This window comes from Lagenorhynchus albirostris, chromosome 2, assembly GCF_949774975.1.
Source record: "Lagenorhynchus albirostris chromosome 2, mLagAlb1.1, whole genome shotgun sequence".
NCBI lineage: Eukaryota > Metazoa > Chordata > Mammalia > Artiodactyla > Delphinidae > Lagenorhynchus > Lagenorhynchus albirostris.
In genome coordinates, this window is record NC_083096.1 from 5,460,636 (window position 1) to 5,477,609 (window position 16,974).

General features: G+C 33.9%; 1 protein-coding gene across 1 annotated transcript in view; it reads right to left on the reverse strand.

The window, feature by feature from the left end:
- LOC132507504 (complement factor H-like) overlaps positions 1 to 16,974 on the reverse strand; it is a 92,586-nt gene that overhangs the window by 19,772 nt on the left and 55,840 nt on the right. The window contains exons 10-16 of the mRNA XM_060126943.1: positions 16,412 to 16,594; positions 14,396 to 14,572; positions 10,285 to 10,461; positions 9,096 to 9,278; positions 8,809 to 8,988; positions 6,269 to 6,448; positions 1,435 to 1,617 (exon numbers count right to left, since the gene is read on the reverse strand). Of these exons, the coding sequence (XP_059982926.1) occupies positions 1,435 to 1,617; positions 6,269 to 6,448; positions 8,809 to 8,988; positions 9,096 to 9,278; positions 10,285 to 10,461; positions 14,396 to 14,572; positions 16,412 to 16,594 (1,263 nt within the window). The remainder of the gene's footprint in view (positions 1 to 1,434; positions 1,618 to 6,268; positions 6,449 to 8,808; positions 8,989 to 9,095; positions 9,279 to 10,284; positions 10,462 to 14,395; positions 14,573 to 16,411; positions 16,595 to 16,974) is intronic.

Below are 16,974 nucleotides of genomic sequence, written 5' to 3' on the forward strand. Positions count from 1 at the left end.
TTGGGATCCCTATAATGAGAATGTTACTATAGTTGATGTTGTTGCAGATGTCCCTTAGGCTATCCTCATTTTTTTTTTTAATTCTTTTTTTCTCTTTCCTGTGCTATTGAGTGGTTTCCACTACCCTGTCTTGCAGATCACTGATCCATTCTTCTGAATCCTCTAATCTGCTGTTGACTTCCTCTGGTGTAATTTTTCATTTCAGCTGCTGTATTCTTCAGTTCTGTTTAGTTCTTCCTTATATTTTCTACCTTTTTCTTAAAATTCTCCCTGTTTTCATACATTCTTCTCCAGAGTTCACTGAGCATTGTTATGGTCATTACCTTGAACTCTATTGGGCATACTGCTTATCTTCACTTTGTTTAGAGTTTTTTCTGAGATTTTGTCTTGCTCCTTCATTTGGAATGTATTTCTCTGTCTCCTCATTTTGCCTAATTCTCTGTGTTTATTAATATGTGTGAGGCATGTTCCTGATCTTGGAGGAGTGACCTTATGTAGGAAAAGTCTATGGGACCCAGCAGCATGCTCCCCTCTGTAGGATCTATACACCAGATCTTTATGCTATAAGGGTGCCCATCTATTGTAGCAAGGCCAATTACTGTGGGTGCACTGGTAGGTGAGGCTGGCCCCCCACCTGGTTGGCTACCAGACTCTGCCTCATGCAGAGGCTGTCAGCCACTGGTGGGCAGGACCAAGTCCTGGGGCAGCTGGCTGCAGGGCCCAAGGGTACCTGTGCTGGTGCTGTCCCACCCAGGAACAGGGCCAGGTCCCATTGTAGGAGCTGTGGGGCCTGGTGGGGCCTGGGGTTGGTGCTGTCGTGGGTTGGTAAGCTTCTGGTGCTAATAAGCTACAGGGAGGACTCCAAAGTGGCACTTGTCTCTTATAATGGCTGGCACCAGTATCCATGTCCCCAGTTGCCTCCTGCCTCTCTGGGAGGTTCACAAAGATCAGCAAGTCAGTCTAACCCAGACTTCTTTCTAATTGCTGCCTCTGCACTGGGACATGGAGCAAGTGAGAATTTTTGTGTGCCTTTTAAGAACAGAATCTCTGTTTCCTACAGCCCTCTGGCTTTCCTGTACACAAGCTACACTGGACTTCTAAGTCAGACATGCTGGGGGAATTATCTTCCAAGTCTGTGACTCCCAGGCTGGGCAGCCCAACTGCCCCTTCATTCTTGTCCTTTTGATCATTAGAAATAAAATGTGCATAAACATAAATTTTATCTTGTATTTACATAGTAGGCCAAAGATTTTGTCTGTATTTACTTCTCACTAGAAGTGAAAGAATGTTCATTAATTTATATACTTAATTGTGATTTACCGTTTCAAGATAAAGTGGAATAGAGAGATCTTGACCTTGCTGATCCATACAAAGCTTAGAGGAGTATTATTCTTATTTAAAAGAATCTTATAAAGCACGTTATGCACTACTGACCAATACAGTGTGGGATTGACTGCCATCTCCCATCCTTGCACACAAGTTCTTCTTCATCTTCAATTAGATAATTTTCTTGACAGAGAATAGATATTTTTTCTCCATCCTGATATGTCACTGTAGTTGTCATATTTCGAGAATTGGGAATCTGAGGTGGGGGTGGGCATGATTGTATTTGTGCTTCTGAAAATATTAAAATTAGATTTCTTGATTAAAAACCATAAGTTAAAAATATTAAAGGAATAATTTTCAATAAATAGAAAGCTCTAATAATATATCATAAATGATTAAACAATATTAGACTCAATTATACTCTTAAGCTTGTTAAGCACTTTAATATATCACACTTGGTTTACAGTGTCATGGTCTTCCTTGCAGGTTCTTCCTTCTGTTATTTCTGTGGTCAATCTTGCATAATTTACATAAAATCGATTTTAATTACTTCTAACCTTTAGAATGTTCTAAGTGAATTGCTCACTCAATTACAGGCACTAAGTAAAAACTGACATCAGGGTATTTTTTTTTACACATATTGGTGATCAGATGTATTGGAATCAGCTTAAAATCCCCACAAGATTTTCTCCCAGTGGAAGCAGATTAGCCAGAGGAAAAATTACACTTAGGTAATGATCGATTAATTTGATGCAGAGTCTTGGCCAAGGTAAGAATTAGATATGTTCACTGGGATTTATAGTATACTGTTTACAGTTCAGAACTCTTCTGGAGGTACAATTTACTAGCTTTCCTGTGCTGTTAAGAGATATACAGATTGATGAAATACACCTGGTTTAACGGATTAGACAACCTGGCTTTAGTTACGTGACCAGCAGGGTATAAAAGACCCCTCTGTAAACTGTGTCTGAGTCCCATAAAATTGAGATACCTCAGATATATATTGGCAGTTCATAATTTGAAGACAAAGCCTGTCCTGCTTAACTGAGGGAAGACTCTGCATGACTATACCTGGAAGATTTTCGACCTCTCTGTGACTTCTTGATTTTGTTTTCTCCTGCCATACTGCATTTTTATTTCATTAGAAGCCATATGCAAGTATATACTGGAAAGTCTTGTAAATCTTTTCAATTGTTCAATATTTTGTATTAAATTCAGGGAAATATTTGACTGAATACACTTCATTCATGCTAATATCATCAGATTTTCTATTTTGCTCTACATCAATAGAAGTATTTTATATTTCATCCAAAATATTTTTCTTATTTCTGTTTTAACTATCTTGACATTTTTTTCAATGTATTTTCAAGAATTTATTTTCTTTTGTGTCTGATGTTTAACCACTTTTGTCCTAATAATATTAATCTGTACTTCTTAATAAGTCTTGCAGAAGTTGGTCTATCCACTACATTTCCCTATAAACTGAATTAATATTCTGTAAATCAGCAATTTATGATTTTTTAGCTTATTATAATAATTGATATTTTAATTTTAATTATTCTTTCCTTCTATGTTCTTTGGGTGTATGTTCTTTTCTAGATTCTAGATTGTACTTCCTATTACTTTAAGTTTGTTCCTTGTTTTGTAATGCATGCTTTAAACTACAAATATCTTTGTTTTTGCTGTATCCCATAGATTTCAAAGTATACTGTTTTCCTTTTCATTTTACTTAATTTAACGTATTTTCTGTTAGTAAACCACCAAAAATGGGGTTTTTTAGTTTAGGGATTTTTGACATGTGTGAATAAGATGTGTAGCTAGCTCTCTTTTAATTTTATATTTGCTTTTACTTTAGAGAGAATAACTTGAGGACATTGATTACTTGAAATTTGTTGGGAATTCCTTTATTGTATGGAATAAATTGTTTTAAATTAATTAACTATATTTAAATAAGCTAATATAGATTTCCAGGCAAGGTGTATTCAAGAGCTATAAAGAAACAGTTTATAATTATAAAAAAGTTAATTCACAAGGACTAAGCAATCATAAATGTATAATGTATCTAAAAATATATCAAATAAATGAAGCAAAGATGGACAGAGCTAAAAGAAGAAATAGACAAATCCATAATCCTAGTTAACAATACTGATAGCCTTCTTACTCTGACTGATAGAACAACTAGAAAAAAAACATTTTAAGACATAGATAAATTTTTAGAACACTAGGAACCACTTTAACCTGATCTAGCAACTAGATTATACATATGCTTTATATGAAAAAGGAAATACCACAATGATAGGCAATATGCTGTGCAATAAAGAAACAACAAATTTCAAAATACTGAAAAATTACACAGTGTGTTCTGTGACAATTGAATTAGATTAGAAATCAATAAGAATAAATTTTCTATGCAAACACCCATGATACTCATCAAACTGTATACATTAAATATATTCAGCTCTCTATATAAAAATTATACCACAATAAAGCTCTTAAATGGAGAATAAATTATTTAGAAAAACATAAATATTTGGGAATTAAACAACAAACTTCTAAACAATTGCCATGTCAAAGAAGAAGTCATTAGGAATATTAGAAAATATTCCACATAGAACTAAATGAAAGTAAATTGGATGTATTTATAATTTTTTGAGACACAGCTAAAGCAGCACTTAGAAGGGAAAAAGGTAGTTTTACAGGTTTACATTTAGAAAGTAGGATGGCTTAAATCAATGTTTTAATTTTCTATCTTAAGAAATGAGAGAGTAAAATTAAAATCAAGAAAGTATAAGGAAGGAGAATTAAGTCCACAAAAGAGAGAAAATTGAGAAAGATGAATAGAAAAGAGAAAACAGAGAAAATTAACAGAGCTAAAAATTAGAGAAGAGAGGAAATGGAGAAAATTAAGAGTGTTAAAATTGGTTATTTGAAAATAATAATATTGAAAAACAAAACTCTTGGGAGAAGATCAAAATAAAGGAGAGAAACAACTATCAATACCAAGAACGAAAGAAGTGATATCACCAAATATACTGTAGAGTTAAGAAAAATAGAATGTTAAGTGACTATTAGAAAGAATTTTACATCAATCAATTTCATAAATTGGGTAAAATGGAGACATTTCTTGAAAAATACAACTTTCACACCTTGACAAAAGACAATATCGAAAATGTAAATAGCACACTTCCTATTGAAATTGAATTCTTCATCAAGGGAAACTTCCAAAAAAGAAAACTACATATCAGATGACTTCACACGTAAATTCAAAATTTTTTAGAACTATAAGTGTTTTACACTTAAGACATTACTGGAAAAATAGAAGCATAAATAAATAAAGAGACATACCATGTTTATGATGTGAATATTCAATATGGTAAAGACGTCAATTCTCCCTAATTTATTTCTCATTATAAAGCCATCCCTTTCCATATACAAAAAAATATTTTATAACAATTAATAAGCTTTCCCTGAAATTTCTATGTTAATGTAAAGACCAGAATAACTAAAACAATTTTGAGTAGGAGGAACATACTTGGAGACTACATATCAGACTTCACAGACTTCAAGTCTACTAAAAAGCTAGTTACAAAGGCAATTTGGCAGGAATAAAGACAGATAAATAGATAAATGTACTGAATAGCAAGTCCAGAAATAAATCAACACTTCCATAGTCAATTGATTTTCATTTCAAAGTCTTTTCCACACATATTGCTAAAACAATTGGCTATCCATACATAAAAAAATCAACTCCTATTTTATGCAATACTTAAATGTTAATATAAGATGGATAATATACTTAAATATACATACTAAAACTATAAAGCTTCTAGAAGAAAATGTAGAAGAACACATGTACTTCACTGCCTCTAAATATTATTTGTTTCCTTAAAGATGCAGTTGTGTAGCAAGTTCTCTTTTAATTTTATATTTGCTTTGAGGACATTGATTACTTGAAATTTGTTGGGCATTCCTTTATCATATAAAGTAATAAATTGTTTTAAGTAAATTACCTATATTTAAATAAGCTAATATAGACTTGCAGACAAAATGTGTTATAAAAACTATAAATAAATATTTTATAATTATAAAAGAGTTAATTCACAAGGACTAAGCAATCATAAATGTATCATGTATAATATACAGTACACATTGTATATTGCCATGGCAGTTGTTTAGAAGTTTGTTGTTTAATTCCCAATATTTATGTTTTTCTAAATAATTTATTCTCCTTTAACAGCTTTAGTGTGGTATGATTTTTACATAGAGAACTTCATATAAGAAAGAACTACAAGATGTTGAACACTAGATAGTAGATTTGTTTTTATATTGGTTTGAAGCTACTTTCTGTATATTATAGGCTTGTAGAAATTAGTAAAAATATTGAGGATAGTGAGTCAAGGTGTCCTACAGTTAGAGAAGAGAGATAACAGATGTGAAAGTAAAAAACTGAAATGAGCCTATTCAATTGGAATTGGTGGTGTCAATATGATTCAAGACTTTTTAAGATAGCTATAGATACACAAACAGATAAATAGATGACTTGATAGATACATAAATATATATAAATAGATAGATACATAGATTGATACATAAATAGATACATGAATAAATACATAATAGTTCAGTATAGACATAAACACATTTATGTGTAATGTAAGAAATCAAAAGCAATGGTTTTCCCATGCTAATGAGCACACCTACTGCCCAGATGTTAATTTAAAGCCACCAAGGCTCTGGGTGTTGTGTCATATAGCTGACTAATGCACACGATACAATTAATATTTAGAAACAGTGTTTTGGTTTGTTTCTAAATTACCTTTCAGATTGAAAATTATTTGTAATGATAAATAACTAAATTTCCTTGAAAGACACAAAGATACTACTTTTACAAGTTAGAAAGAAATAGAATACATTTTTGAAAACATTATAAAGAAGAGTTTACCTTCTTTGCAGGTTGCTTCAGGATCCCATCTTCCATTTATACAGATTGAGTGTTTGTATTCTGATTTTCCTCGACATCTGTAACTTATGTTGGTGTTATGGTCAAATTCAATCTTATTCGATGGATTTCCCTCAGATGCAAATACTTTTGACCATTTACACTTCTTAAGTTCCTCTGTCGCTATAAAATGAAAATATTCCCTTGAAAAGACTAATTCTAAGAACCAAATAACAAATACAATAAATAGCTATGAAGTCAGTAATATAATGAACTTACAATTTATGCCTACAAGTTCCACCAACAAAGTTATTACTGATCAAATTGCATGAAATGGACTATTATATATGAACCTGAGTCCTGCATCCAGTTTTTGAAATTTCAGAGAAAATATCCATCCTAAAGACATTCTGCATTTTGGATTGGAACATTTTTGCATGATCTACATAGTGAATAGTCATTGCATGAATAATCTGGTCCCAAACTTGAAACATGTGCAAATGTTCATATTCATTTGTTTTTAGATCTCAAGCATCTCTGCATTGCTTTTAATTCACAATCTTAAAACATTAAAATAAAAACAATTATGTGCGGATATAGAATATCAAGTTGCTAGTTTATATATATTTTTTCAAGAAAAGTAATGAAACATAATAAGAAAAGTACATTTAAGGGTTTTTTAATAGAATCTTAATTTTTAAGATCTTTTGAATGATCACCAAAAAATAACAAATACTTGGAATAAGAAAGTGGGTACTTAAAGTTAAAACTTGTTTTCTGTATATACACGTAGAGTCTTTGAGAAGCTATATTATACACCAGGTCATTCTATGATCCAATATAATGCCATAATAACAATTTTTTTTCTGGCTCCATAAAAAAAGTTAAATATGGACTAAAAAAGCTTTTTATGTAGCTACCTATTTCAAAAAATCAATGCAGGTGGAAGTCCTTTTTGAATATGACAAAATATCAGTATAGGTCTTTGGTAGTATTTCTTATGATTTGTTAGTGATAAGAGTCAAGTGAGGATAACAGAATAAATAAAAGTCAAGTAGTTGGCTATCGAAAAGTAATGATTTGAAAATGCAACCCTGAAAAAATAACATGAAATAAGGAGACGAATTCAAAACACACTAGAGGCTTGAGAATCAGCCCTATTTTTAGGATTTGTTCAGAGTGTTGAGGGAGACAAAGCCGATAGTATTCTTCAGGGAATGGTAACCGAAGGAAGATGTATACTCAAAAGGAGCAGTGGTGGCTGCTGTCATCATCCTATGATTGACTGGTTTCTGAAAGGAAAGCAAACTTATTTATTAGGAGAAAATAAATATAGTAAGAAGAATGAAAAGCTAGACTAGACAGAGTTACAAAATAAACACTGAGAGGAGAAAATTGGAATAAGGTCTATTATAGCTGAGAGGGATTATGTTAAACTGAATACAGGTAGAGGATTAACCTTTGCAAGGAAAGCTCTGAGATCAGGGGAGTAATAATTGAAGCACATGTTTTGGTGTAAGGTAGAATGAAAAGTTAATGAGGCGAGGTCATTTGTGGAGATGGAAGAGGATAAAGATGAGGTTTGGTGAAGAACTGGCAATACCTTGGACCAGACTGTGTTTAGTAAAAATGTAGGGAGTAATAAACAATGAAATTTACTGATTAACTTAATAAGCTCCTATTGAATATCTCCCATCTGTCAGCCAGTCTTTTGGTATTGGCAATATATCAGTGAACAAAACAGGTATGAATCCCTGCTCTCATGGAGCCTGAGCCTAAGCTCTACCTTCTTCTTGGAATAATTAATGACTAGAAATCTGATGAATAAATAAGACCGGGCATCCAGGGCTCTCTTTGAGGGCCCAGGAAAACTCCAGGAAAGAAGTCATCTAAGGGAAAAATGAAGGAAGATAGCTAAGATTCTCCCGGTCAGTCATCAAAGACTTGGTCATCCAAAGGTCAGGATGATTCACTTACAGTGAAATGCATCAGTCAGGGCAGGTTCCTGGCCCCAGCCCAAGGGCCTCCTGTGACTGAGTTACCTACTGACTGGGAGGGCCTGAGCCCACCTTCCCTCCAGCACATTAACTTCTTTTTGCTGCATTTGAAACTGACTGAGAAATCATCATTGTTAGAAGTTTTGAGAGAGGCAAGATTCCTAAAGGAATGCATGAAATGGGTATTTTCTTAGCTATATTTCCTTGTTTTAAAGGTCCTAAAAGAAAGAGTATCATATAAAAACAAAACTGGTATTTCTGCAGAGATAGTTGTATTTTCCTGGTAACTAGTACTCATATTTTAATCATGTGAATATCAGTAAGATTTAGCTTCACACTTGTAAAGATAAACAATGTTAATATCAGGACAGAAAGATTCATAAAATTCTCTTCTAGTTTATACTTTTCCTCTTCAGACATATATTGAATTATAAACAACAAATGTTGGGAATCATTATAATTTAAGCTGACATTTTCAAGGATAACTCTAAATTTCAACAATATGGCTGCAAATGTTAAATGTCAATTTGAGAAGTGCATTCTCACCAATGCACTGAGGAGGTTGGGTCCACTTTCCACTAATACATGTGACTGATCTGGGTCCAATCATTGTAAATGCTTCTCTGCAACTGAACTCTACCAAGTCTCCATGGTGATAGAGAGGGGCAGAATGGTTGACATAGCCGTGATCAAGTTCCGGTATATCTCCACAGGTACTCTTCTCCTCTGGAAAATTTCACAAAAATATGTTCGTCTTTATCATTTAAGTTTGTATAAGAATACAAATAAAAGTGTTGACTTACCTTTAAATATTACTATTTTTAATACTTTACCAATACACACGGGCAAAGCTGTCCATTGTCCATCAACACACTGAATTTTATGAGAGCCCTTCATCAGAAATCCAGGATTGCAGACATATTCCACCACCTCACTGTGTCTATATTCTTCTCTCTGTGTGTCTTTAACTTCCCCACTGAGCAGTTGAGGAGGTGGAGCACACGATTTTACTTGCCCTACAGTAGACATGCTGTGTAAATAATGGTCACGTGGTCTATTTTACAGCTTAAAAATCCAGCTAATGCAGAGATTTTTTTGTTAGTTTATTATTTATTACATAATTTATTTTAGCATTCTTAAACAATGAAAAAACAATGGTGTTTACACCAGACTCTGTTTCCTAGTTCTATTACTCATCCTGAGCTAACATACTGGAAGTCTATTTAAGCCCAGAAAACATGTTCAATAATCCAGATACCCTAAATAGGTATGCAAACCAATTCATAAATATGGGTGTGTAAAATTATAACAATATTCTTATTCCATGGAAACATTGTATCAAAACTTTTGGAAAAAATATTATCCTTTGAAACAAGCATTTGATCAAGTTTTTTTTTTTTTTTTTTCGGTACGCGGGCCTCTCACCGTCGCGGCCTCTCCCGTTGCGGAGCACAGACTCCGGACGCGCAGGCTCAGCGGCCATGGCTCACGGGCCCAGCTGCTCCGCGGCATGCGGGATCTTCCCGGACCCGGGCACGAACCCGCATCCCCTGCATCGGCAGGCGGACCCTCAACCACTGCGCCACCAGGGAAGCCCCTTGATCAAGTTTTAACTTTTATTCCAGCCATACATATGATTGAATTGACTATAAGCTACTTGAACATTGTTTAGACACACTTGATGACACTTAAGGTAAGTCCCACATTATATAAAATGTCCAATATTAATGGTGGAATTGTAGGCAAAAGGAAACCTAACAAGAAATCCTGCCAGTGTCAGGTTCCTTATACATATCTGTGGATACTTCCACCACACACTTCAAGAAGCAACTGGAGATTAATTTCTTAAATAAGGAAAACTGTTTTATCTACAACCCAACACTTGTCCATGGTGGGTACACCTCTGGCTTAATGCATTAGATTATAGATGCACTGGAAGCAGACAGAAAATTAAGAGAGGAAAGAAATGGTTGATGTCTAAGGTTTTAACTCTTGTTCAGCAGCTGCAAGATAAATATTTACCTTTACATGTTGGAAGATTAGGGGACCATCCAAAGTGGTAGCACTGAATTGAAACTGCTCCAACCATAATAAGGCCTTGTATGCAGGAGAATTTCAACACATCTCCACATCTATATCTGTCTTTCTTGGGATTAGCATCTAAATTGTTTTCCATTTGTGGAATACTGCATTCTCTTTCTATAGAAAGAGACAAATAATTTAGTGAGAATATACAACTAATCATTGCCAAATAAATATTATATGTGTCATGTAAAAATGAGGTGCTGGGTACTGCATGCATATACAGAGGGGCAGCACATAAATGCTCTTCCTTGAAAAACATTACATATTAGGTTTTATACACCCTCTTCATTCATATGGGGCTCTTTGAGAAATATTAAGGTATTGAACAGCAACGTATGTGTCCTGATAATTTATTTGTTAAGTCAGCTTGTTTGAACTGGATATGATTTTATCACTGACATTTATAAAATTTAATGTTACTTTTTCTGTCTCAAAACGTAAAATGATTCTCTCATGTTAAAGAAAACGAATGCTACAATTTTTAAATTGCACACAAATGAAAAATGGTATTTTTAAAAATATAATTGGGAAACCAGAACACACAAGGGAGACATTTCTCATGTATTTGAGTTACAGGAACATTAAAAATCCCTTAATTTTACAAGTGTGGAAATCAAACTGAAACATGATCAAATTGAAACATGAAACAAAATGAGGAACATGTTCAAGGCCATAGAGATAGGCATATTCTAGGTGTCATGATTATGTATAGGATATACAAGTATCTATTCTTGTTGTACCTGTAAATGATCTTACTATTAATATATTTATAATTATTCTGACTCAATTTAGAAATGTGTAAAATTATACCCCCAAATTTATAAAATGTATGAAATTTGTGACATTGCTACAAATTATGAAAAATTGCATTTTTCTTATTTGGAGTCTTCCTATCTTGTTAATTAATTTATAAAATTCAAAACTGGAATTTGAAAATTAGAATTTCACCAAAATGAAAATTCATACCGTCTGAAAGTCAAGTCTTAACACATAGTCATAAAGTTAGATGTAAGTTAACTACTTTTAAAAGTAATGTCACAAAAAATAACTCAAAAAATAGTTTTCGTTTTGTGTTAATATTGAGTTTTGTAGCTTAGTTGAGAAGGTCACGCTTGATGAGAACAATTGAGATTCCTTTCCGAAAATTCTACTCCAAATTTCCACATAGCAATACTTTTATTGGTATGTGTCTGTGTTTATATATGTTGTGCGTATATACAATTCCTATTTTATCATATTGTGAAAAATGCTGCATTAACAATAACATCGGTTGTAGGCTATTTTCCAACTGCTGTCTTCACATAAAGACAGTGACTTTAAGAATGCCATGATCGTGTTAAGAGCCTCCCCTTTTACTTAGAGTAAGATCCAAACACTTTACAATCCATTCCTTCCTACACTTCCAATGTCATCTATCTGCCCCTGGAGTCGGAGTCAATACAGAATTTTTAAAATAGGTCAATTTCTTTGCTGCCTCGGCTGTTGCACAGACCCTTATCTCTATGCTGAATGAATGGTTTCCAACTTTTCTTTGCATAGATGTCTTCCTGTAGGAACTAGAGCCTTCAGTCCCCTCCTATTTTCTAAGCGCTTGGATTCTTTTGTTCTTCGAATACAGTTACTTGGAAAATATACTAGAAATATTTTACCTTTTGGTTCATTATTTACCTTAATTATTTGTTGTTTTTTCATAGTGGAATGAAAGCTCTTGAAAGGCAGGTCCCCTGTTTGTATCTTTCACCATTTTTCTCTTAGCCTACTTCTAGGACATATTAGGTGTTTGTTGACAGCCTGAAAGTGAAATTTGTGCCCAGAACACTGTTGAACAAGCCTGTTTCTTTTCCGTTATAAATTCACTCTGTGTGTCTGTCTGAAATCTCTATTTTTAATCTTTTCTACTCTGCCTAGTGTTCTTTCTCCTCCTTCCCCTGTGCACCACTTAATCTCACATGACTCTGTCTCCTACCTCAAAGGAAAATAGAAACCATCAGCGACTGCTTCTTTTCAGCATTAGATTTACACATCCATTTTCCTTCCTTCCTCCTGATAGGAAGTTGGAAGTAGAGCTGTTGCCACCAAAGCCCAGGATTTTCTCAGCAGCGCGGGCTCCTTTCCCTTCTCCTTCACAGGGAACTTCCTGTGTTCAGTCTCTGCCTGCTCCCCTCTCTAGCATATCCTCTTCAGCGTTCAACACACTCTCATCTTTCCCATGAAAACAATTCTTTATTCAGTGCGTAATTTCCCTAGCAATATATCCTGAACCTCCTCTTCTCTGCCACAAGCAAATCTTTTGAAAGAATTATGTCCACATGCTGTGATAAGTTTCTTATTAATCATTTTTTTCAGCAGGTTCTATGTAGGTTTTTCCCTGTCTACTCCATCCAAAACCATCTTTGTTGCAGTTTTTGTTGCCCTCTATGTAGCCAAATCCACCACATTTTTACAGTCTTCTAACGGGACATATCTACTGAATTAGAAATATTCACCACTCTAACAATCATAATAATGTAATTAGATGACAATTTCCTTGATTTTATTGTATGGCAGGCATTATGGCAAGAACTTTATATGAATAATTTAGTCCAAAATCCTTTGAAATATTAGAACATTTGTAATTACTAATCCATTTTCCAGATTAGGAAGTGTGAACAAAGCTTCAAATAGGCTTGGTTGTTGCCCTAAGATACATGCCTAGCAAACTGTAGAACTGGAATTAGAACCCATCCAGGCTGACTCCACAGGATTCACCATTAGTTGATCTATTATACTTGCTTTACCTTTACACATTTTCTTCTCCCCACATCTATGAAACATTCATTTCTAAGTTTTTCCCCTAAATTCTCTGGGTTCTCCTTTTTCCTATCTACTTTGCCATCTATTCCTCTTTGTCTGACACCTAAATGCTGGAATGCTTCAGGGCTCAGTCTTGATCTCTCTTCTGTTTTCATTCTACATTCTTTCCCTATGTGATATCATTATTTATAGGGTGATGATCTCACAGGTGTGTCTCCTGGTTAGATATTCAACTCTGTAGTGGATATATCCAATTCTTATGGTCCATGGGCAGCCCAATCACAATGTGTTCAAGTCAAAAGTTGCCATGTTCTTCCCAAAGTGTTCTCTCTCCTGCCAGTAGCACCTGACAAAGTCATTTCCATTTACCTGCTTGCTTATGAAGCAATGGAGAGCAAGCACGCGAGTCCCTTGACTTTTTGCTCTTTTTGACATCCACCATTTAGTGACATTATCTGTGTTTTCTGCCAACGAAATATATCTCAAATCTACCCTCTGCTGTGCATCTCTTCAGCCATAACCTTATCTAATCCCCACTCTTTCTCACCCTACATGGCTTCCTGAAAAAAAAAAAACTTTCAAGAATCCAAATAAAATTATATCATTCCTTTCCTTAAAATTCCTTATGACTTTTCATCAATCATAAAATTAATCCAAATGTGAACATGCCCTGAAGTAACCTGGATAATCTTTCCTTTGCCTCCTATCCAGCCTCAGCTCATAAAATTCTCCCACACCTTGAGTAGAATCCATTAACCTTGGTATTTCCCAAATATTGTTTTGTTGCCAAAGCTTTGCATATACTGTTCCTTTGGCTTGGAACATTCAACATCCATTCAGTTGGCCAGAGATTGAAGCCCTGTTTCTAGCCCTGGAGAAAAGACCGCTGATTGGCAAACATAAAAGACATTCATGTCACTGTCCTCAGAACTTGTCACGGTGGGAAAATAAAGAGCTCCTCTCAGTACCTGCAGAAATTAATACTCAAGCTAGGAGGTATAGAGCAGAAACTCAGGAGCAAAACAGTTGAAGAGGTTGTAAGACACTGTCACTTTGGTAATGAGTGAGTCTTTGGACTTCAAAATTTCCCCTCCACCCAGTTTACATTAAAGCGGAAGGAGACATCTTGATTTTAATCATCATGCCTTAATAATGACTCTAGATCAGTCAAATTTGGTAAAAATAAAACATTTTTGATGATTATTGTTAATTATGTTCATCTTGAAAAGAATAACAGCTGTAAAGGAGTTCTTACCATAACATGCAGGTCTATCAGACCAGCCCTTTTCACCACACACTATGGAGCCTGTGGTGTGTCCACCTCGGCTCTCATGCCCATCAAGGCATTCGTAGTCCAGGCTGTCATTGAGCTTAAACCATGTGCCATCACTTCTGGCTCTGGCATTCTCAAATACTGGCATATCACAGGATTCTAAGGGATAATGGAATAAAAATATTTCATTTCTAATATTATTTAGTGGGCAATCTGATTAAGTTTCATCTCAAGGGGAAAGGGGGCTTTACCAATTAGTATGTGCTAATAAATTATGATGCAAAAATAATCCAAGAATACCAGTGATAGATCACTGTCCTGGAATAGTTACTCAAAATGAAAAAAGTATGTTTCTGTTATTGTTTTTTTTTTTGTCTGCAACACACGGCTTGCGGGATCTTAATTCCCTGACCAGGGATCGAAACTCTGCCCCCTGTAGTGGGAGTGCAGAGCCCTAACCACTGGATAGCCAGGGAATTCCTGAAAAAATATGTTTCTACACAACATTTTTCTCAACACTTAATGTCTCTGAAATATTTCTTTTATGAACATTTTTCTCAATTTAATTATACTTATGCATTTTTCCCAGGCTAGTAATAAAATAAGCCATTACAGATGTATTGTACTATTTTTGTAACAGCATTTTCTGAATTAATATGCTGAACTTATTAGCAGTTGTGACATATATGCCAGAGAAAAATCGATTAATTGAAAAAAAGAGTAATTTCCAACAAGGTAAGTAAATTTTTAAACATTCTATAGAATTCTACTTTAAAACACACTAATATTTAAAGTCACATGCTGATTTTGCTTTCCCAAATATATTTCTAATGGTTGTATATTCTTTTATATTTATCAAGGTTGAATGCAGAAGTAGTTCTATTATTTATAACAATTTACAAGAAAGTAAAATGTTTCTTTACAAGAAAGTAAAATTGAACAGTATCAATTTTCACTAACACTGTAATAGAGTGATGTTAATAAAGGTTTAAATAATTAATCTCAAATTTCATAATGTGTTATGTAGCCAGCCAGCTTAAAACTTTAAAAAATTAAAGCAAAACTATACTAGTAAAAACAAAAGTAATAGAGAAGTTTTCTCTTCCATGAAAAGAGTGTTAGAATGGAAAATTGGTCGCATATTAGTACGAAGTGAGTTTGATATGGGGGCAAGTTTTATCATTTTCTCTTTGGCTAGTGCCCATATTAAGCATAGACATTGGAAAGAAAAAGAAATAAAATGTAAACAGTAGAAAGCGATATTTTAAATATCCACTTCACTTGAAGTGACTATGTAAAATATCACTTCAAAAAATCATTGTGCAGCTTTGGGGTGAATAAGATAAACTCAGCAAATTTTCCTTAGAAAATCGTCATAAACATCTGTGTGGTGGGACAGAAAAACCTCTCAGCACAGCAGAATTTGGTCCTATCTAGAAGTGTTTCTGTGTCTCCACTTACTAGATGTTTATGAAGATTTCCTAACAGAGAGAATTTTTCTCAAGTGGATCTACCCTACAGTTTCAAACATATAAATTTTACAAGTTATATTATTTGAAGATTATGCACTATGGACTCATATCTTCACTTAAAAACATAACCTTTAGGCTTAGGAGGAAAGATTCTGACATAAAAGTCTCAAAAAATAAAGTCAGATGCAATCGGCATAAAGGATTCAGGTTAAAATAAATGAGTTTATACCAGAATATAGGTATGTCTCCTAGCTAAATTAGTTTATAATCACGGGATGTGTTAAAGTGAAAAAACCTTGAAGTGAAGGATGCAATGATATTCTACCCTACTAGTAATTAATCATAAAAGGTAAAAAATGATACACATTTTAAAATTTATCTTTTCAAATACAGCCATGGGACCACATCAACACCTCATACCACCCCACCCCAGCAAAAAAAAAAAAAGGGTAAAAAGAATGAAGTTAAAGAAAACTTCTCTAGAGTGATCATTAGGATAATGAATACAAAATAATCAATTACTTACTAATGCATACAGGTTGCATTGACCATCCACTTTGCAGACATGTAATTAATCCTGATGTATTACCATCTGCTGTTACATATCCTGATTTACACTTATACTTTGTTTGTTTATTTAAAGGATATGTAAAGGCAGCTTCAGAAAAAAATCCGTTCTTAATTTGTATATCTGATTTTGAACATGTTTCTAAAAGGGAGAAAGCATAAAGAAAAGATAAGCATATATTTGATAAACATTTTATAAGGATGCAAATAATATAACTATAGAAAAATGGGGAGTCATTTATAAATGTAAACCTAGAAAAATTCTAATCATTTAAGTTCTTGTGTGAGAGAAAAAAATCTACGAGTTTCCAAAGATATTAAATCAAGACACTTTATTCATGTTTTTAGAACAAAGCAAGATTTAAAGTACTCAGAATCCTTACTAGGAAATTATTAGAAATCTGTTTGTCTAATGGATCTGGAATCCTACAGCATGTCAGAACTCTAGTAACAATGGGTTTCCTTTCCTGGGACTTGTTCAAAACATTGCTTAGTCTGGATCTCTTAAGCAACCCAGAACAC